Source organism: Sprattus sprattus, assembly GCF_963457725.1.
Source record: "Sprattus sprattus genome assembly, chromosome: 4".
NCBI classification, from domain to species: domain Eukaryota; kingdom Metazoa; phylum Chordata; class Actinopteri; order Clupeiformes; family Clupeidae; genus Sprattus; species Sprattus sprattus.
The window spans coordinates 3734510-3756697 of record NC_137923.1 but is presented as its reverse complement, the minus strand read 5'-3'; the positions used below and the strand labels follow the sequence as shown (position 1 = coordinate 3756697).

At 41.6% G+C, this 22188-nt stretch overlaps 2 protein-coding genes across 4 annotated transcripts in view; one reads left to right on the top strand and one right to left on the bottom strand.

Annotated features, from left to right (window-relative positions):
- The window catches only part of rock1 (Rho-associated, coiled-coil containing protein kinase 1), a 38218-nt gene extending 29637 nt beyond the window's left edge, over positions 1-8581 (bottom strand). For all 3 annotated transcript variants that reach the window (XR_013968625.1, XM_080837289.1, XM_080837290.1), the window contains exon 1: positions 7708-8581. Coding sequence is in view for 2 of the 3 variants with exons in the window: in XM_080837289.1 (XP_080693415.1) it covers positions 7708-7800 (93 nt within the window). In the remaining variant the exon portion in view is untranslated. The remainder of the gene's footprint in view (positions 1-7707) is intronic.
- Positions 8582-13468: 4887 nt separating this feature from the next.
- usp14 (ubiquitin specific peptidase 14 (tRNA-guanine transglycosylase)) lies at positions 13469-22171 on the top strand. Its single transcript, XM_080837864.1, has 16 exons — positions 13469-13609; positions 14927-15072; positions 15162-15194; positions 15314-15418; positions 15550-15653; positions 16136-16194; positions 16306-16436; positions 17337-17417; positions 17552-17634; positions 17734-17848; positions 17974-18039; positions 19421-19513; positions 19635-19763; positions 20049-20124; positions 20255-20362; positions 21257-22171. The coding sequence occupies exons 1-16, from the start codon at positions 13594-13596 to the stop codon at positions 21400-21402; spliced, it is 1491 nt and encodes a 496-aa protein (XP_080693990.1). The 5' UTR covers positions 13469-13593; the 3' UTR covers positions 21403-22171.
- The last annotated feature ends 17 nt before the right edge of the window (positions 22172-22188 follow it).

The window sequence follows — 22188 nt, the reverse complement described above, 5'->3', positions numbered from 1 at the left end:
TGAAAACAAAGGCTATTCACTAGTGTATTTTTGTGATTAGTGGGCAGGGTCACAGACTGTCTTTAATCCGTCTACTGCTCCAAGCAGACGGTGCTGTCTGCCCGAGAGCAGATGGACCTCGCGCTGACGGTGGGAGCACGCTGCCGCCCCTCAGCTCCTCCTCCTCCTCCAAACTTCCAAATGACACAAGCAATTTTCTTTCCATTACTCGAGACGGTTAGAAAAGACAGAGTGCTGTTCAGCCGAAAATACCACCAAGCACAAGGACCCTGCCCCTAGCCTTCTGTGTCAGAGTTTCTTTCAGGGGAGCAGAAGTGTGGACAGTCACCAACAGTGTCACAGATTACACATGTTCATTAAAACGTCACTACAGTGCAAGGCCAAGGAGACCTAAAAGTGAGAAACAGTCCTGTGCTCCATAACTAACTCCTGGGGAGATCGACATATCAGACCTCTATCAACAGTTGGCATCTACCTAGCGCCTGACACCGGGCTGTGATGTGTGGCTACAGGTCATTTTCATGTCTGAGTACTGTCTGCTGCATATTTGGTGTCCATTTGAGGCATACATATCTAATACCCAAGAGAAACAACTAAGTCATGACTTTTGGTTAGATGAAATAAAATAAATAGACTATTAACGAGTTTATTCACAATACTCAAAGAGTCTCCAAAGACTCAATAAGCATGGTTCGACTAATCAGCAGAGGCAGGCTAATGTAAGCTTAAAACACTTGCTCAGTGAGAAATTATTCAAGGCTCTCTTTTTTGCTGATGTTACCATGAAAAAGAGTGGCAAAGTAGTTCAGTTATTAGAAAAGCACATGCAAATCGGTCACTTATTCATTCAAGTGGCACTCAGAAGTGCATAGAAAAACAAGAAAGTCTGGCTGCTGACATAAAAACGCAGCAATTATTTTTATTAAACCTTGGGAAAAAATCCATACAACCACTTTTTCCAACCATCCTCGGTTTAAGTTGAAACTTTCCATGGGCGACCTGACCACATCATTGCTTTCCAGATGACTGGCAACGCTGGGAAGGCAGGGAGGCCTCTGAGGAGCGGTACCTCTCGTTTCCTATCGCCACCTCCAGCTCAAGGGCAACCAAATTTGGGCCCTACAGTCATGCATACATCCAAACGTTCTCACTCAGTATCTTAAACAGAGCACAAAGGTTTGTCTTCCTGTAGACCGTGTCGGCCTCTGGAGAGGCTACGTTCACAGCTAGCATCAGGCAAAGATTGAATATCTAAATCAAAATAAAAAGAATGAAATGTGCCGTCTTGTTAAGTGTCAACTTACAACCTTTTAATTATAGGCCTTATGCACATTAATGCTCTTCTAAATAAACTAACCGTTACTGATCTCCAGCTCGGCTGCATCCTTGTCATATTCAACAGCACATCGGCTGCTCACCTCTGGGGACGGCGTTGGTGCTAATCGAGTATAATAAAGGGCAATGACATCTAAAAACCCCAGCTGAATCAAGCATGCATGCATTCCATTTCCTTGTGAGGATCCAGCCAGAGAAATCCCCTGTCATAACTGCTATCATGTCAAAACATAATTGATTTCCTCCAACAGAGGCGCATTCATGTGTTTCTGGTAGGCCTGGAATTCCAGAGAAAACGCCACGGTGGACAGCACTGACAAATCTCCTGAGTGCATACTGAGATGACCCAGTAAAGAACATGTCCCTGACCAACATGACCAATCACGTCATGGTGATCAAACACGTCATGGTGATAAGTGACGTCATGGTGATCAGTGCAAAATCTACAATAGTAGGCACAATGCCATGTCTTGAATGTGAAGCAGTCGAGGCCTTGTGGAAGACTAGGTAGGGAGGTAGGCAGGCGGGCAGGTGGGTGGGTGGGTGGGTTAGAAGGTAAGAAGGCCGGTTTGTAGGTAGCCGTAGGTAGGTATGCAGGAGGGTGGGTAGGCAGGTAAGTAGGTAGGAAGGCAGGTTGGTAGGTAGGTATGCAGGCGGGAAGGTAGTCCTCCGACTCAATAAAAGGATTAGAGAGGCTTTTTACAGCCCTGTGACTGCCACAGATGACGGATTGTATGCTTTTTTATTATCGAAGCATTTGATTTATTCATTGCCGTCAGGATGAAACGAGATTTTCAAGAACCATAACAAAACAAAATGCTTCTAAAAATAAATTCCCTACCCTAGCTTTAAGTGTAGGATTTTCCTCTGGAGGTGAGCATTTTTCCTTTTGTCTGACAAATTGGTATGAAGGACCAGTAACTGAAAAGCCTTCAACAACACTGCCCACCGGACAGGATCATATAAACAGGGGGTCTGGCGCAGTGTGTATCAGCTGGGGGCACGGGAGGCTATGCATAGCTCTGTCCATTGTTGGCAAAGGATCTGCAAATGAAAATGAGCCCAGAGGGAGTGAAACAGCTGAGGAGTGCAGTTTGGAGAGGATGGCCAGGATCTGATGGGACAAAGGGGGGGCAGATGCGGAGCTAAGAGCCCTGGCAGAGGCTCGCTCTCTTTCACATCTCCACTTGCACACAGCTGAGAGCCAGTGGCTAGTGCTGGATACTATTATCAGTCGGTCATATCAGTTGTATCTGTCTGATCTCTAGTCACTGACGGAGAATAAAATGTAAAACACGGTTACATGAGAAAGTCAAATTGCTAGATTTCTGAAAGGATTTGGCGATCCCTGGTTCTGTAGCTCATCTCAAACCACCCCGAAACCCGACCCACAAACCACTAACTTTAATTATGACTAATGTGATTGCATCCATATCATGGAGTAAGACAAATGCTTCCTTATTTAGTGCAAGCTTGGTGCATGAGGGCCGACAATCACGTAAAGTATCTAAATAGCATGACAGTACGACAGTTTTTAACCCTTCTGGGCTAATCCAATGTAGAGCAAACACATGCATTCCCAACACTGGCTACAGGCTACTGAACAAGGTTTCGCACAAGTAATAGGCAACAGCAAATATTAGCATAATAAATAATGCAAGGCTTAGTCTATAACTTAGACTATCTCATTATCACAAGATTTACACCCAGCTTCTCTGATGAGACAAAAGTCACGTGTGCTTTTCTGCTTACAGAACAAAAATAAACATGTCAGCCATGCCTGGTTTTACTGCAGTTACATTACAGCTAGTACCATATCAGTCACCTCATATCTTACATTCAGCAGCTAAATTTAGACATTTAGCAGACATTTAGTCATTGAGCAGACGCTTTTATCCAAAGCGACTTACACATGTAGACACATTTACACTGATGGCACACTGCACATCAGGAGCCATTAGGGGTTCAGTGTCTTGCTCAAGGATGCGACAGGGAATTGAACTAGCAACCTTCTGATTACTAAACGACTTCTGTACCTCCTGTACCACTGTCGAACCAAGATAACATTAGCATTAGTGACACAGACTAACTTGATTGTTGGTTTATTTGTGAAACAGTAAGGCAGTTGTATTGAGTAACTGAACAATGGCCCTATAATTTTCTCTGTTTACAAATCTCACACAATGTCTGGTTTCTAAGTTAGCCACAAACTAGCCTCTGCTATGGTTAGCCAGTAGAAAGTAACTAATGTTAAAGAGCGGTTAACACATAGTCTAGTCTCATTCTGCAACAATGACATGATATACCTGTGATTTGCATGTCAAACCTTCAGTACAGAACAGTTTCCAACTGGAAGATAATGTTCCAGACTGGGCTGGGGGCATTCTGTTTGCACACGCAATGTTTCGCTGTTGTTGACCAGTGTGTTACTGAGCGACTCACTGCAACATACAACCGTCACATTTAACCGTTGGTGCATTAGAAATTATCCCACAGGGAGTGAACATCAAATTAACGTTGAAGAATATTCAATATTCTGATTCAGATACCCCTTCATTTCATGTTCATGTTTTAACATTGCCATTTACTTTGAGTACTGCATAGTTTACAATGGCTGTTTAAAAGGGTAACAAATAGTGGTTACAACTTTTTTTTTCTTGTAGCCTAGCTTGTATAGAACTGAAGAGACACAGTGAATACATTAATAGTAGACTAGTCATTGTGACAGTTAAAACTTCAAACCTAATCTATAAAACAACAACATACAATACCTATGCTTATTAATAAAAGGAGCGCTGTTGCATACCAAATAATTATTTAAACAAAATGATGTCCCACCTAAGACCTTGATCAAAACTTTGAAATCACTTTGCAAAATGTTGGGGGAAATCTTATATACATAGACCAATATATCATATCAAATATCGAAACTGGTATCGGTCTTAAAAATCCTCTGTTGGTCAGGCTCTAGTCATCATCAAAGCCAGATGCATCTGTTAAGAATTTAACTTTCCAGCATTAGTCACAAACATGTGGGCACTGATAAGAAACTCACTCAAGCCAAGATATCAGTCCACTTAGTAGATGAATAGCATTTTAATTTAGCCTCTGTAAATCTGAAAGTATATGTGACCCCCCCCCCCCCCCCCCCACCCACACAGGTTCTGTCTTGGCGATCATCAGCTTAATAACATTGGAATAACAAGGTAGCATGGCTATGTGAAAGCATTATGTAGCCCATTATACCCTGTAAACAGAGCAAAGGCAAAGAATCTGTCTTTGCAGTCCCTCTCACAAGCCGGCGTAAAGCAGTGCGGCTGGCTGCACACCACAGATAAGACCCTCTCCAACGGATCTATCTGGAGAGAGGATAAGGCTGAGCGTTTGTCACTCTTTGCAAAATGGCATGCAATGCTCATTTGTAAACATAACTGTTCCCACAGGACAGTAAAGTGTGGACTCCTTTGAGCATTAATGTGGTGTGTTTTGTTTCCAAGGGCCAAAACAATCGTCTGTGACATGGATAGCTCTCCTTTTGCCTGATTCACATGGAAAGGCATATGTCCATACATTTACAAAATGTGCAGTCTGCATTCAGTGATAAGTCAAAATACCCAAGTTTAAAGAATCACTGTAAGTAATCCTGACAGCATACGTAACCAAGGCTAGTCATTACTGTGCAAAGGGCTAACATGAAAGCCTAGAATATGGGCCTGCAGAGGTGAAGTCTTCTGGGACTTCAAACCACTGCAAACCTCCCAAATGTTAAATCGTGTCAAATACTCAGTTCATATTTATAATGGAGCCTTCTCATGTCTCTAATGCCAGACCATGACAAAAGAAGACTAAAGAATTCAGTGTAAAATGACAGCATGAACCTGGGCATTGTGGGCCTCACTTCAGGGTGAATCCTTCAGCTTAGACCCACCATACCATACAACACAAAGGAGGCCGCTTTAAGTGTTCTGGATTGTTTATCTTTACAGCTTTGGACTGTGGCAATTCTTGTCATGATACAGGGGCTTTACGGCTATGTCCAGGTTCACAAAAATAGCACATAACAGTCAAACCAATGGCCTGCATGCAACCAACCAACTCTCCATTTTTCTAAGAAGCAGCCCAGTAAATCTTACCTAACAGCTTACTCCCTGCTTCACCTCTCCACACTCAGAGCTCTAGATAGTGTTGTTTTCATGATTAGTGCTCGCCACCTCATAGCCATAGTGTTTTATTCTTTGGTCATAAAGAATGACTGAGACACACAAACAGCACTCCCAGCGAGCCCGAGACAAGAGGTTATTTGATTAGCACGGAATTTTATTAAGTAGTGGGTGGAGTAGCAGGGTGGTGGTGCTAAGGGCTGAGCAAAGGCCTCCATTCATCGATCTGACGAGACTTCTGAAGGGAAAAAACAACACCCTTGTGTTCAGCTGCCTGCTATATAGTCCCCACAGATCATTAGTATTCATGTTTGGGCTGTGTGCATGGTTAGGTGAGGGCAAGTTCCCAGGCAGAAGCAAGCAACACATTCCACCACTGGTCTACTCCGCTGCTTTGAGAGGAACACTGAGGAAATGGAGCGCAAAGCCTGTTCCTCCACACAAAATTGTTATGTAAAAATGAATGTTCAACGTACGCCTGAGTTAGAGCACAGACTCCAGATGCAAGTGTACTGCATGGCTTACTATGTAGCATAAATCAGCATGTCTGTGGGAGGTATCATTAGACAGGCTGATACACATGATGTGCTCAAAGACCAGCAATAACATGCTGGATTCATCAAAGAAAAGAATCAAAGAAAAAGGGATGTTTAAATAACAGATGATAATAGACAAATGCATCTTTTCAGACTTCCTGAATCGAGTGTCCCTTCCTCTGCTTTCATTCCACCCACACATTACAGTGACCTACAGACCATCTATAATGTGAATGCCCCGCAGCCATCATTACAGCAAATGGACAGAAGCCAGAGTCCCCTTTATGAAAGCATAATTATACAGGTCAGAGCAGTCAGACGTTGGGGCGGTTCAGTGAGATGATGCTATGCGGTGCCCCACCGGGACACTGGGATCAGTTATAATGCCTGAGCCCCACTGCCTGTGCATCCTGCGTGCCCACGGGGAGGAGTGGGAGTGTGTGTGTGTGTGTGTGTGGGGGGGGGGGGGGGGGGTTGGTTGCCTTGCATAATCCATGTATCTCATAGACGAACTGCAGCCAAGAGGTGTGTGTATGTGTGCTCTGATCGCGCTGCACGTGGCAGCCTCCCCAAACAAGTCGCATCATGAGCTGTGAGAGCCACAGGAAGCAGTGGAGGCAGATGCACGAGCAGGTGAATTGATGCAGATGAGAGGGCAGGCTCAGGCAGGCAGGGGAATTATACGAGTTGAAAAGAACAGACCCCACTTCGTCGGCTCTTCACGCAGGAACCCAAACATTAACTAATCGAATGCCTTCGCCCGCTATTATAGCCTTTCCCATGACTGGATAAGGAAGCAGAAATCTCAGTTTCTCAAATGTCAAATGCTCAATCATGGTGAAGGGTATGGCTGAGAACCTCAATGGTTGTCACAATGAATATCATAAGATGACATTAAAGTGCCTGCCTACTTCATGCACATACAAATAAAATGATAAGCATCTGAGACTCTTCAGGACGAACGTGCATTGTGCAACATTGTTTTGTGTGTTAAGTGGGTGTAGGTGACCTTAACAATTTGAATAGGAAAGCACAGAAAAATAACTGCAGAGAAACATAAAAATTACTATTACTGCCGCTAACATTTTTTGTGACAGGTCACTGGCTCGTTATTTACAGCAAACTACGAGGTCACGATGGATGATGTACATCCTAACGTACCGTCAAATAACTATCTTCCCACGTCCTCCTCACCTATACACTTTTCGAATGCAGGTCTTCAGTATTGTAAAATGTTATCGTGATTACTCAACTGTAAATTAGTCACATAGCAAAGCTGTACTTCAACTAACCTTAACCTCAGCTAGCTCACGTCTAATTTGTGCATTTTAGTAAAAAGCAAACTAGTTGCATTAGTTGGTAGGCCAGTTCCCAAATTAGCCAGCTAAGGTTAACTGCACAGGAAAAACACGTTCATTAGGTAGTTTATGGACTAACGTTTGTCTTCCACATTAGGTGGCAGGCTAACGCTAACTTATCCTTCCCTTGAGCACAGTCTTTCTATAACAATAAACCTGTGTTACCAAATGAATCAGCAGACTACAGGTTACATTTCATGCTTTAGGTATCGATACGTTAACGTCACTTCAAAGCCTAATTTCTTTTCAAAAGCAGTACAACTGGATAGGATTAAAAATGTATATGTAATGCTGATATAACATCAACAAGATGCTTACCAGTAAGCAGTCGGTGTTGACTTCTGATTTAGGATCCTTTAACATGGAATCGATTTTCTCGAAACGAGCCGCCAAACTTTCCTCCGAAGACATTTTTGCTGTCAAACTGAGTTCCACGCCGGCGCTAGCAGTGATTAAAATATTGTGGCTAGCCTTATGAGCTAGCTAGCTTACTGATGAGCTCTCAAACTTCTTCCTTCGCGTTGACTCGTGCACTTAACAGTAGTGGATGTATGATCAAAGAAGGGTTGTGTGTCTTTTCAGTTTTTCACACTCATTGTATGGTAGAAAAGAACACCGGATGACCAAAACCCACATTTTAGGAAAAACATAAGGCTTGTTGTTTCCGCAGAGTTAACGTTGTTATCGCCAATGACAACTTCGCTAGCTAGCTAGCAGGACAAAAAAGGGAAAAAGTAGAAACTAGCTAGCTAGCTAGCTGGCTAGCAGCAACAGATTACCAAGGCTCTCCAGACTGCCGCAGTGGGACCAAGTGGTGTGCAGCACAATTTAAAAGAAAATGATCTGACTGCGTTCATACACCAAGTAGATAAAACAGAAGTTACAAAGATGGCTTGCCGGGTAGTCACATTACTCCAGGCCCGTGTCCATATCAGTGCCAGGCCTTTGCAAAAAAAAAGACCCACAAACGAGACTGACAGCTGCAAAGTAGAAGTGGCGAAAAAAAACTTCGCCTTCCAAAATTCGATCACTTTAAAACACCATCCTGTTAAAACGTCCCATTGCAGTCCGTCCGTCTTATATGTAGCATCTTCACAGAACAACTATTTTTAACTATACATGCGGAAGCTTACGTTAATACTTTAAAATACACATATATTTCAGGCGATGTTATTTTTCGAAAAACAGACTGTGCCCGATTTTCTCGCACTGCCTGGCCAACATGTCCGCCTTCCTGTTCAAACACCCCGGAGAATCAACTTCGAAATTTGACTCAGTGCGCATGTGTTGAAGTAATGAGGCGCGTTCGGGACTAGAAGAGTTGTCGTGCAAGGGCGCGCCTGTATGGAGTACAGTTGGCTACCCCACGATTTAACGAATGTAATTTTCAAATGCCCCACGATTTCCAAATATGCATACCATGCTTTCCAAATACAAAACACAAATACTATAGCTATGACCGAAATGCTGTACTACATACTGCATACTAGCCCAATATACACTGTACTGTACACTACTCCAACCCTAGTATGCAGTATAGTATGTAAGAATGAGTACTATCAAGCACGCTATCAAACTTAATGCATCAGTTGGGCTATTTGTTCTGTTACAAAGTAACAACACACGACTTCCACAAATATGATTCAAACGTATTCATGTTAATATAACATAAATATAAACTAATAAATATGCAACTGATACTTAATCGATTTGAAGCTGGAGTTGAAGCTGGAATTGTAACTGCACCACCACCTTTTTTCATTGGTTTTACAAATGCAACACATTTGTTTCTCCAACTACACAAAAACTACCACATTGGTGGATCATGTGAGTTTTGGCACTGTTTTTCCTGCTTGTATACGTTCCAAATGTAAACACTTTTACGAGTTGCCAATAAATGCATCGAAACAGCAAGTGGCGCTACAGCTTGGTAAAGATGGTGGGTTGTGTAAGGAGGTTATGGTTGTCAGCAGGGTTATGCAAAAAACCACTAGGCTGATTTTTCAAGAAACTTGGTGGAGGGGTGTAGCATGGGCCAAGAATCTTGTAGCGGCTCTGAATCATGGAGCGCATCCAATAATTATTTTTTAATTTGCTGACACGTGGCCTTGGCAAAGGCCTGCTCTGTGTCAGAGCAATTTTCTGTAAATAACATGGGGATTTTAAATATTCACAAAGCGTATTACTCAGTACATACTAAGGACGTCAGGCTATGTAGCTACTATATGGTGGCTAGTTAAACTGGTGGGGGTGTGTGCACATTTATAAATGGTGCCCAGTGGTGTCATTGTATGAAAAGCCCTGGATCTCCAAATAATAATAATTAGGCCTATTAGCACCGGATCATTCCAATCATGCATTAAAGCCCTCAGACACAATTCACTGTTGATCAAAACCATCAACATGGACATATTCGTACAAACACTTACGCATAGGTATAGATTATATATACTAAGTATGGAGTTAGGGTGAGGTCCAAAAGTCTTACAGTCGCTGGGTAAATTTGCTTTAATTCAATTGTTTTATTATTTGAGCTATATAACAAGTCCTTACAGTAGAGGTCCAAAAGTCTTACAGCTGCTGAGTGACTTTGCCTTAAGTCAATTGTTTTATTATTTCAGCTGTGTAACAAGTTAAAAAAAGTGGTTATTTTGAACTTTTTTAAATCAAGCACAGACATGCCCTGAAATGATTGGATGATGATTGACAGTATTGCAGTTTGCTGGCTAATTTTGTTGATAGCTAATGTTAGCTAATTTGTTTGACAGAGCTTACATTACGTATTCTGGTTAAATGCCATATAGTGTTATCATGTTGTAAAGCTTGTTTTCAAAGTGTCATGTTAGTCCGACTCAATCACTCAGATTCCAATTGACATTAAATTCTCCCTATGAGACAAGAGCTTCTCTTGCCATTTCTGGCAAACGTATATAGTGAATGCTTCCCATCTATTTTGTGTTTGCAATTTACAGGATGACAAGGCCTCTGATGTTGTGAAATACAAATCTATTGTCTATCTTTCTGTCTAACTTGTTTTATTTGACTGTGTAATTTACCTGTAATAATACCCATCGGCTGTGTAAAAATAGCAACCGATTTCACTCTATTAGTTCAACCCAGTGGTTTAATGTGCCCTCTTCAGCTGCTCTTGAGATGGCAGTGCAGATGATTGGTCATTTTTCAAATATTGGTAGGTCAAGCATGTTTAATCACATATGACGTTGGGTTTGACAAGATAAACACGTTTCTTTCCCACTTGGTGGGCCGATCCCAGACGCAACATGGATTCCTCTTTGTGTAATCAGTTGAATGCAGATGTCTGTAATGGTGTAGTAGTCCATATAACCGGATACTGCACAGTTTTAACGCAGTGTGGTCAGACTCAATCATGCTCTCATGTTATTGGATTAAATTGTAAGAGACATCCGATAGGCTGCAGAGTATGTCCTTTTGAAAAAATGCATTTGTGAAGCAGGCTGCGTCAGGAAAGGTGTCAAAAAATCCCCAAGTAATGCAAGAAAAACTGCTGGAACAGCTGCACCTGCTACTGCATAGGTTTAAGAGACACCCTTACATTATCAACAATCAGTTTACCCACTACACAGCACTGAGACAAGGCTTGAACCTCTGCAAATACAGTGCAGAAAAACAGGCAGCCAACTTGAGGGCATCACACCAGCAGGTAACACACCCAGAGTACACACCCAGAGGTGGCCACTTTCCATTTTTACAATGATGGTCCTTGCACACAGTATAAACTGGTAGGGAATTTTTTTTATGTTTCGTTCTGAGCTGTTCAGACAAGGATTCACTGCTGAGATGTGGAAGGAAGGGTGCCCCGGATGATGAGGGACAGTGCAAATACAGTGAAACACAGTACAGTAAATTGACTGTAAAGGCCATCAAAGTGTCATTGTCATTGCAAAAACGTACGAACATTTGATGCCACAGTATGACGGATCCGGTTTGGCTGAACCCTTTGGCAAGCCTCTCTCATGGAGAGATCATGATTGACTATGTGATCAATGACTGTTGCCCTAATTTCATTAGAGCATCTTACACAAATGCCACATGCCCTGACAGGGGCCCCTCTACCTCTACCACAGCCTCTTCCTTGTCCTCGTCCTAGTCCTTGCGGAGGTTGTTGGTGGCGGCCTCCTCGATCCATGCTTGGTATCAACTTCAATCTATTGACCTATTTTAGAGGTTGAGAACTACTTGATTAGTTGTGCACAGAGAGTTCACACAGGTGCTGACGATATTTAGAATATAGAGAGCAGTTTCATTAGGCTGCTACTGCAGTGTCTGCAATGTGTAGACATGGTTATTCAATTAGGCTTTGTGTCTTTCTCTGGGAAGTGTATTAACTGTTTTGAAAAGTGTGTTAAAACTCAAAGACATTTGTGTGACAGCAATGACAAATAGTTAACCCATTTGACAGAGAAGACTCTTGCTACCAACAAATCCACCAGACCAGATAGATGACGCAGAGCAGCCCAGGTACGTTGTTATTTGGGACAACGTAAGTTTCCACTGGGCTGGTCTAGTCCGCACCTGGTTCATCGACCAACCTCAGTTTTAGACACCCCCCCCCCATTCTCTCCATTTCTCAATGCGATGGAGAAGTTTTTTTCAGCCTGGAGATGGAAAGTGTATGAGCGCAATCCTCAAGCCACTGATACAGGCCATAGAAGAGGCATTTGCAGATATAGCTCCTGAGGCATTTCAGGCTTGGATTTTGCCATACTAGGCAATACTTCTCACGCTGCTTAGCCAGGGAGAACATTGCCTGTGATGTCGATGATATAAAAATACAGGGAATATTTGTATGTTGTTTTAAAGGCAAAGTAGCATTTTGCAGGAGATATGTAGGGTTTTGCATTGTGTGTGTGTGTTTTTCGGATTTGTGTTTAGAGTTTTGAGAAAATTAGGTATGCTTTCGAAAAATGTGTGTAAGCAATTGAGAAAAACAGTAAAACAGATTATTCTATAGTTTTAGCTGAACATTTATTCAGTTTTCTTTGCTTTTTTTTTTGTTTGTTTGCAGCCTTGTTACCAACTATACTATACAACTTTATAACAGTGGTGCAGCACAACATTTGCGTTGAAATGTATGTATGAAGGAAAAATATACATTCGTTGTGTCGCTGAAGACATTTTCCCCCACATATTGCATATGAAAGTCATGGGCCATCAATGAGACAAAGTGACCCAAAAATGCAACTACAACAATCATGTCTATCTAAAGTGACTCACAATAACATCTTGCATTGCCTAGGAATTGAACCCAGGTCAGTTACTTGTAAGCCAACAACACTGAACTGTACTGATTACACCTGGTAATCTTGTTACACAAAACTGGTATCTACAGTTGTGACAGGTGAACCAACAGAAAAGTTTGTTCTTGGTGTCATGACAAAGAGCTTGCCTTGAAATATTTCTGGATGGTGTTAAAAGTGCTCGAAAAGTCAAAGAAGAAAATCCTCACTTGACTTCCCGGCTCGTCCAGGTAGGAGTAGGCCCGGTGGAGCAAGTAGAGGACAGCATCATCAACTCCTACTCTCTCCCTGTACCCGAACTGCAGGGGGTCAAGTGCGTGTTCAGTCAGAGGTCTCAGGTGACGTAGAAGCAGCTGCTCAAGTGTCTGTCTTCATGACGTGGGATGTGAGGGCCACTGGGGTTGACTGCTGAATTTGAAAAATCAGTAAAACACTTCACAAATTTGACAACTGGACACAAAAAAGACAACTGTCAGTTTCTAGATATTTTGAAAAGGCTACATTATTCAAATACAAAAACATAGTCCCTGCTCTTTTATACTATTCAAATTAAGTGAACTATGAATCAACTGTTTGTTGTACGTTGTAGGCAACACAGCTGTTTGTCTGGTAAAGGCAAGGTGGTTGAATTGAACTGCAGTTTCAGAAACATTAACGCGTGAAGCCCTACGTCTTTCAGTACAAGGCCACCATCACGTGGACAACGCACAGAACGACAATAGCCGCATTCCCCTCCCAAAACCGTAAACTGCCAGGCCGAGTCAATGGAAATAGAGAACATCGATTTTAGTCGGCGTGCAGTTGCAGCGTCATTGTGAGAGGCTGTTTGAATGAAGTTGATAGTGTTCACTGAAATCTTGCAGTAAGAATTCGCGCCCCGGTAACTGGAATCAGAGTTAAACAACTCAACAAATCATAAGAAAACATGCCCGTCTTTACAGGTACGCCGTATTCCAATTTGTTTTTATCATTACAACATCATAGCTGAGCTCTTATGGGGAAATACAATGTTTGCTATGTAAAGAGCTAACTTGCTAGCTTCCAAGTTTATAAGGCCTGTTATGCTCTGTATTCGCTAATTAGCAAGCTAACAACAGGCATATAACGTTGCGGGTGGCTAACATTTATGGTAGCTTACTGACAGCCACTTTTTATGAAAAGCAGACGGATTTTGTATTTATACTTGGTCCATAGAATGTAACATATTAGATCATGTAGCTTGTTCTGTTATCTTAGGTTGCTTTCAGTTGTCGTCTTGTCAAGTAACCGGCGCGTACATTAGCTTTAAACTACCTGTGTGACATGACTGGCATGTTAGCCTTAAGTCAAAATTGTGTGCTAGCTTGCTAGGTATGGACAGTTTCCTGAATGACAGTGTGCAGAGCGAACGAGTTAACATTTCAGTTTACTACTCGACATTTAATAGCTTATCAAGCTATTTAATGTTCGTTCATCTTAAGGCCCACGTATGTGGATATCATTCCCTAGCGAACTTTAGTCAACACATAACTTATTTCAGCTAGCTGTAGCAAGCCAACTCGGCTAAGCTAGCCTGCTGCTACATTACTCTAACGTTAGCGGGTAAGTTTGAGATGCGAACCGTTGATTTCTAATCGTTGTATTTTAAAACTTTTTAAATTTGTGCTTCAAGATAGTGCACCTCCCTTGTAATCTCATGAGATACGTTCATATCTCAGAGTAACCTATCACATTTTAGCATGAGTTCAGATTCCTTGATCGCTAGTTAGCTAGCCAAACAAGCTTTGTAACTGTCAGCTACCTTGCCCAGCTAGTTAGCTCGCTAACGTTACTAAACAAAACATGTGTAACATGTAAAGAGTAACCGACCAATTTCTCTCATTGGTCAGAAGAAAAGGCCAAAGTAATTTAGCAAGTAAATAAGATTGCAATTGATAAATTAACCTGTATTCTGTATTTTGTAGGCAGTCTGTATGCTTATTGGCTTGTGTGTAGAGTGAATTTTAATATGGCATGGGAGGCTGCAAAAGTAAGCCGGTAAAGTAAGGTTACACCAAAATATTTGCGTTGTCTGCGTTTCTACTTCATTTGCGTATCTTACAACAACAAAACTACGTATTCATCACACAATTGGAGTTTCAGCACATATGACTAGCAAGTGTATGAAACTTTGCTGTGTCATTCTTGACTCTATGCCAGCTCAGAACTATATTGCCAATTCTTTATGCTAAAGTCATGTTCGGTAAGGTGCATGTTTTGTTTCTGGAACGTGGTTGCAGTGAATGTGAAATGGGGAAAGGAGAAGTACGATGCGGTTGAGCTTAACACTGAAGAACCACCCATGGTCTTCAAAGCCCAGCTGTTTGCTCTGACAGGAGTACAACCAGACAGACAGAAGGTTATGGTCAAAGGAGGAACCCTGAAGGTAAGGTCTGGTTCAAAGTAAGACATTCGCCAGATGCCCCCCCACACACAGTTTACAACTAACCTCTTTCCTTTCTTTCTTTCTGTTAGGATGACGAATGGGGGAACATCAAACTAAAAAATGTATGTATTGCGTGGGTTGCAATGTCGTCATTATTTCCCTACGAATTATGCCATACAGTTGGATGAAGCTTTGTCTTTCAATGATTTGTCAAAGATGTTCATCTGATTTGTCCTCACAGGGCATGACCCTGCTCATGATGGGCTCTGCCGAAGCCCTGCCTGAGGAACCTGCTGTCAGACCCATGTTTGTGGAAGACATGACAGAAGAACAGCTTGCTTCCGCTGTGAGTTTTATTTTGGCATGATGGTTTCAAATAACCTTTAACACACTTTCAGTCATTAGATCATCTCTTGATTAGGAACTGTAACAAAAAGGTTTTGGAATATAAAGCAAACTTGTGATTTTTCCTGTTAGATGGAGATGCCATGTGGTTTGACAAACCTGGGCAATACCTGCTACATGAATGCTACAGTGCAGTGTCTGCGGTCTGTTCCTGAGCTCAAAGATGCCCTTCAGAGGTAGGCTCTATGAAGCCTCTTTCATATATACAATACGGAACAATGCCAGATTTGAAACAATCTGTAATGGATAACAAATAGCTATTCCTATTTAGCCGTCAATCAAAGCAAAGTTCTGTGTGTTCTGGCTCCACATAGCCATTAAACAATCTTTAGGGCAATAATAGGAATTCAGTTGTGCAAATGTACCGCGCCAAGAAGGCTGCATAGACATACAGTATATGAAACGTAATATATGGGAGAAATGAATCGCAATACACCACAGAATCAAATCGCAATATTTGCTGTATCGTAAAATGTAAAGAATCACCATAATGTATCATGGCCCACATATCGTGATGGTATTGTCGCCTCTGAGGCAGTTCCCACCCCTTCAATAAAATCCTAATATGTCATGAAACATGTACATTTTACAATGATTTATACATTTTTGGTCCCATCTTTTCTGGGTCATGTTGTGAACACTGCATCCTTTGATTTAGGTATTCTGGTGCTCTCCGATCTTCAGGAGCGAGTGCACCATCCCAGTACATCACGGCAGGTCAGTTTATGCCAAGAAATGATATGGGAATGTGGATTGCCCTTAATGAGTTTGGAGTTCTCTCTTTGCTTTAGATTTGGTTATTAGAGTGTTTTCTTTTCTTACCCTCAGCCCTGCGTGACCTATATGAGTCGATGGACAAAACCTCCTCCAGCATACCACCAATTATTCTCCTGCAGTTCCTGCACATGGCTTTCCCACAGTTTGCTGAGAAGGGTGACCAGGGCCAGTATCTACAGCAGGTAGATAAGACTGACACCCAGTACTAGTCCACAACAATAGCAAATCACACTTGCATGACGCATGGTCTTATTTTGAAGGAAGATGCCGTGGGAGAATTGATATTTGATATTCAGACAGCTTTTTTTCTTTTCGCAAATGTTCACAGTCCATGGTTGCTCAGTGTCTATGTAACATTATTATTAGGGTGATTTAAGAACACCCTTTGCAAAAAAAAAAAAAACTGCAAATGACATATTGTCAACTTGTTAACAAACAATGGTCATGTCTAATTGGCACACTCACAGATGCATGCCTAATCACCTCAGTTCATTATGTCTAATGATGAGTCCTCATCCTTTAGTGATGTAAAGTAGACTCTATGCCTAATGTCTTATTTTGTTGATAATAAACAATACGGTAAAAACGTGAAAAACAACTCACGAAAGCTTCTTGAAGCATAGAGACATAGAAATTACTCGCATGATTACAGCCGCGACTGTCCTTTCTGAGCTGTCTAACTGGACTGTAGTTCCTTTGCTGTGGAACATTTTAATGGTACTCTCCCAGACACTGGAATAAATTAGGTTTAATGACCAGTGTGTAGACATTGCTGAGGGATATTTGAAATAGTAACATTATCTAAATGGATTTTTTGATGTACCCATTATATGTAGGTACACAATGTGAGTGTATAGGACATGCATGTAATGGATCGACATGGTTTTAAAATGTCGTGTTCATATCAAAGTTTTTGTTTTCATTTCTACGAATATATGAGTGTAGACAGGCATGCATAACAGCCCTGCTACCATTGATGGTTGCAAATGGTATTCAGCAATGAGTGCTGGCAGTATCAGTTCCAAATGCCTGCTTCAACAAGTCACTCCTTGAGGTGGTTTAACACCTGCATATGTTTCCAGGACGCTAACGAATGCTGGCTGCAGATGATGAGAGTGCTTCAGCAGAAGCTAGAACCACAGGAACCTGAAACTCCAATGGAGGTGAGTGGAATCTCAATGAAGAATGAATGATAGCATTTTCAGAAGCAGGTCCTCCCATAGATGTCTGCAGTTTTTAAAGAAAACATTTTTTTTTTTTTTTTAAACCAATGTTTGGTTTTCATCTCTTTCTACAGACCGGGGATGAAAGTGGGGCAGCCACAGCCTCCGCCAAGAAGAATTTCATCGATCAGTATTTTGGTGTGGAATATGAAACCACGTATCCTTTCTAATGTTCTATTCATAAAACCTAACATGCTCTGACAGTACATTTTGACAAGTCTTTTTGGATTGCTTCCTTAACACCTGTCTTTGCTAGTATGAAATGCTCAGAGGCAGAGGACGAGGAGCCCACCAAAGGCACTGAGAGCCACCTCCAGCTCAGCTGTTTCATCAACCAGGAAGTCAAATACCTGGCCACTGGGCTCAGACTGGTGAGCATGGGACATTGTCATGATTTAGATATAAGATTGAAGATCCAGTAGGTGCCCACAGCAAAATTCACTTCTCATCATTCCAGTATCAGTGTTAACATAGTTTTTTTTGTATCCATTTCCAGAGACTACAAGAGGAAATCACGAAACTTTCTCCATCCTTAGACAGAAATGCCCTCTATATAAAATCAGTAAGTTTATCCGGATGTTTTTATTTTATTTTTGTAAGTATAGTACCATAGTTTTTAATGGTAAGTGTTTAGCAAAGCGTGACACGTTGTCTGATAATCTGTGGCTAGTCCTTTCAGGGCATACTTTTCATTTGACAGGACAGTCTATATGCAGTGTTGTGCTTGAACGCGGTGATTTTTATGAGACGATGAACTGAACGCAACTTAATGACATAATTAATTTGAACAGTGAACACGTTCATATTATCTGGGTCCGGTGCCACTGAGGTCTAGCTAAAATGTTACGGAATAGGAATATATTCCTTCTACTGAGGAAAGACGCTGTCTACATCGAATGCTTGCACCGTGTTGTTGCTCACTACCTGTTAAAAAGGCCGTAGTAATTATTTTCTTAGTTGCCCAGACAGAGCATGTTTCGGTAAATGACCATATTTGGTAATTGCGTTGGTCATGTGACTCTACTCCCCACAGTACAGTGTTTCGATGTTGCTTCACGGCATATGTGGCAGATAACTTCGGCATATTTTCACATAATTGAAAGTTGTGTTTGTCCATGTATCCCATAACAATTATGAGCAAGTTAAAATATAACAAACACGTAATGACAAGGTAGGCTACAAAGGCAAACTTCCGGCACTGTCACTTAATTAATCTAGCATGATGGCACTGTTCGTGGACTCGCTTAGCATAAGCTGCTAATGTACAAATACGAGTGTTACAGGGTTTACCTTTGCTAACTTTTGAGTGGTCTTTCATTTAGTGTACATTCCCTTGTTGATCTTAGATTAAGCTAGTAGCATGTCATTGCTTAAGAGGTTGAATTCTTATGATAGTTCCCTGTATAATTCACTATTTAAATGGTACTACAGGGCTTAATTAATGTATATTTTCTGTTTGTACTTTACTTTCACACAAACACACTCACACACATACAAACATACACCCACCTATCATATTGCATTCATTGTTGTTAATGCAATACAATGAGTGAAGAATCAAACTGAATATCCAAGTCTTAATTTTCCTCCATTCTAATCGGATGACCCTCAGTGATTACACATTTCCTGAACCCCTCCTATAACAGTATAATTTAAGGATGTAGCCTAACCTAAACCAAACAAACAACGTATTCCAAGACAATAGCTCTCTGTCTCATGTATAAATGGGAAGTGAAAGTGAAAACAGACACGCAGACTCGGCGAGTACATCCGATGCACCTTATTATTATGTCCAGGATTTTTTACACACTGTCTAATAAAGTTTTCGACTGTAAAAATCTCACCTTTCTGTGTGAACTTGCACAACACTGTCTATATGTTTGCTGCATTGACATGTTCCGTGTGAAGGCTTCTCAACATGTACTCTACTCTTAATGTTTTAGTCGAAAGTCAGTCGACTGCCTGCATACCTGACTGTTCAGATGGTTCGCTTTTTCTACAAGGAGAAGGAGTCCGTTAATGCCAAAGTCCTTAAGGTAAAAATATATATTTTTAATCTCTACCCAAAGGTACTGGTAAACCTCTACCCATACATAGTTAATGTGCAGTACAGGTTATTTGGATATTATGATGCATTGTGTTATTTGTGTTTCTTAGGATGTCAAGTTCCCTCTCATGCTGGATGTCTATGAGCTCTGCACAAAAGAACTCCAAGATAAAATGGTGCCAATCAGGTCAAAGTTCAAGGAGATGGAGGACGATAAGCTTGAGAAACAGGCGAAAAAGGTGAGCATCTTCCCTCCTGCTCATCTTTGTCAAGTTTGTTATATCGGCAACGTCTTCAGTTGTCACGCAACTACCACAGGTCGGTTCTGAGAGCCTCAGCCACTTAAGCTGTCAGAAGTCCAGACTTTAGCGGTCAGAATAAGACCTTGCCTGAATTGTGCAGATTGAATAACGCCAACATGTTAATTACTACGTGTAACAAATGTTGTAATTGAATTACCAGATAATTTAATGCTGAAGATTCAAGATTAACTGACTTGCTTCTTTGTTTCTGGTCTTGAACAGTTGGAGAACAAGGCTGTTGTTGCAGCAACAACAACAACAAAAGAGCCTAAATATGAGCCTTTCGCCTTTGCAGATGGTAAGCACACTGCCCTTGGGGCTCTGCATGTAGTTTAATCGCTCCCATTGTTTCATTCAACATATGGCATAGGCCACAACAACCACCACCACTCATCTCCGCATCTCACTGCTGTCCCCCTGCTGCACAGATCTGGGCTCCAACAACAGCGGCTACTACGACCTGCAGGGGGTGCTGACGCATCAGGGACGGTCAAGCTCATCGGGCCACTACGTCTCATGGGTCAAAAGGAAAGAAGGTAAGGCATCCAACAGCCACATGAAAACATCTTCCCATCTACATGTGCTCTTCCCCAGTGGCATTGCAGTTGTAAAATGTAGAACATTTGGGAAAGGGAATGTTAAGAACTACTTTAGTTGTGTAGCCTCTGCACTGTAACACACAGACTGAATGAAGAGGAGGTGATTAAGGCGTCTCCACGTGTAGTGTATTGGTGTATGCAGGAGACTCCCTGTTCTTACTTTGAATCGCTCTGTTGGAGCACAGTGACCACTGCAAAGGTGTTTGACTACAGACTGCTAAAGTGGCATATACTCCTACTACTGCAGCCAGTCAACCGACCAGCCTTGCAGGTATAAAATAATCATGACGTCAGATGACCTATTTCCAGTCTTGTTTCCAAAAACAAGACCAAATACAGAGCCAGCCTGAGCACTGACATGATAAGCGCCTTGGTGACAAGAAAGGTGAGCATGGCTGCATAGGGGACTCTCTGTCCCATGGAAGGCTTCAGTGATGCTCTGCTCAGAAAGGCCAAGTCGGCAAACTATGAGGCAAAGCAGTGAAGAGCAAGTGCCACTGCAAGTATATAGATGGAGTAGATACTTTAATAGGATCTTTTTTTATCATTTTTATTTTTTATTTATCCCAGAGGGGAAATTCTACTCATCACTGTAGTTAAATGCATCACCCATCGCTGTAGTGAAGTCATCACATCACATATGATTGTATTGTTTTCTTCATAGCTGATTTATTATGTTGAATAACTGGATGATATGGCGGTGAGTGGGAAGATGACCATGTGCAAAGCCCCTTCCAAACTGAAACTCCCCTGGTACTCAAAGACTTTTCTTCAAGGTTGGCAGGTCTGTGTATGTGTTTGATTTCCTCCTGTTTGGGCTTTGTGTGGCAGATGAGTGGGTGAAGTTTGACGATGACAAGGTCAGTGTGGTGACCCCTGAAGACATCCTGAAGCTGTCCGGTGGAGGAGACTGGCATATAGCATATGTGCTGCTGTACGGGCCCCGACGTCTCGAAGTTCTGGAAAAGGATCAGTAAACGGAAAAAATAAATAAAAATAAAAACCAACAATTCAAATTGCCATTTCAAAGCACTGTCTGCATAGATGTGCAATAAATCCCAGTGTCTTTAAAATTTGACCTTATTTTTTTATTTAATTTTTGTTTTGTTTTGTAAAGTGACATGAATGCTTCTTAGTCTAATTTGTGCACCACCACTGAAGCGGCAGGTTGAGGGTGGAGAAACAGGTTTTGACATGGTGATCAGTCCTCAAATGTAACACAAGGGAGGGGAGTGCAAGTCTATTTCCTGTTTCTTTAATGTTTTATATATAAACATTGTATATTTTTGAAGCCTATGATGGTGTTCATGCTTATACCGTAGTACTATAGTATTCAACGGACATTATAGAAATTTTAATGGACTAATTGGTTTGTACAGAAACCCTTGGCAAGGTTACATTAAATGTTTTCCCAGGATCCCTTGCTGTTGCCCATTTATTGGTGGAACTTCGCCTGCTTTCTCTGCTACAACAGTGTGCAAGGAGCTGGCTACTCATGAACTGTATCTTTGAACACCTGAGATTTTAAAATCAACTACACTTGCACATGTGGTTCTTGTTGGGCTTATATCTTGCTGGGTACGTTGCTGTACACACCCATGTTTTCAGATCTGCATCACTTAATGTCTCTAGAGGAATTACACTTTGACCACATTTGTGTAAAAATGAGACAAAGGCTAACACCTTTCTGTTATAAGTTATTGACTGCTGGCTTTTCATAAAGGGTAATAAACTTATGCAAAGAAATTATGGCTTGTCATTGA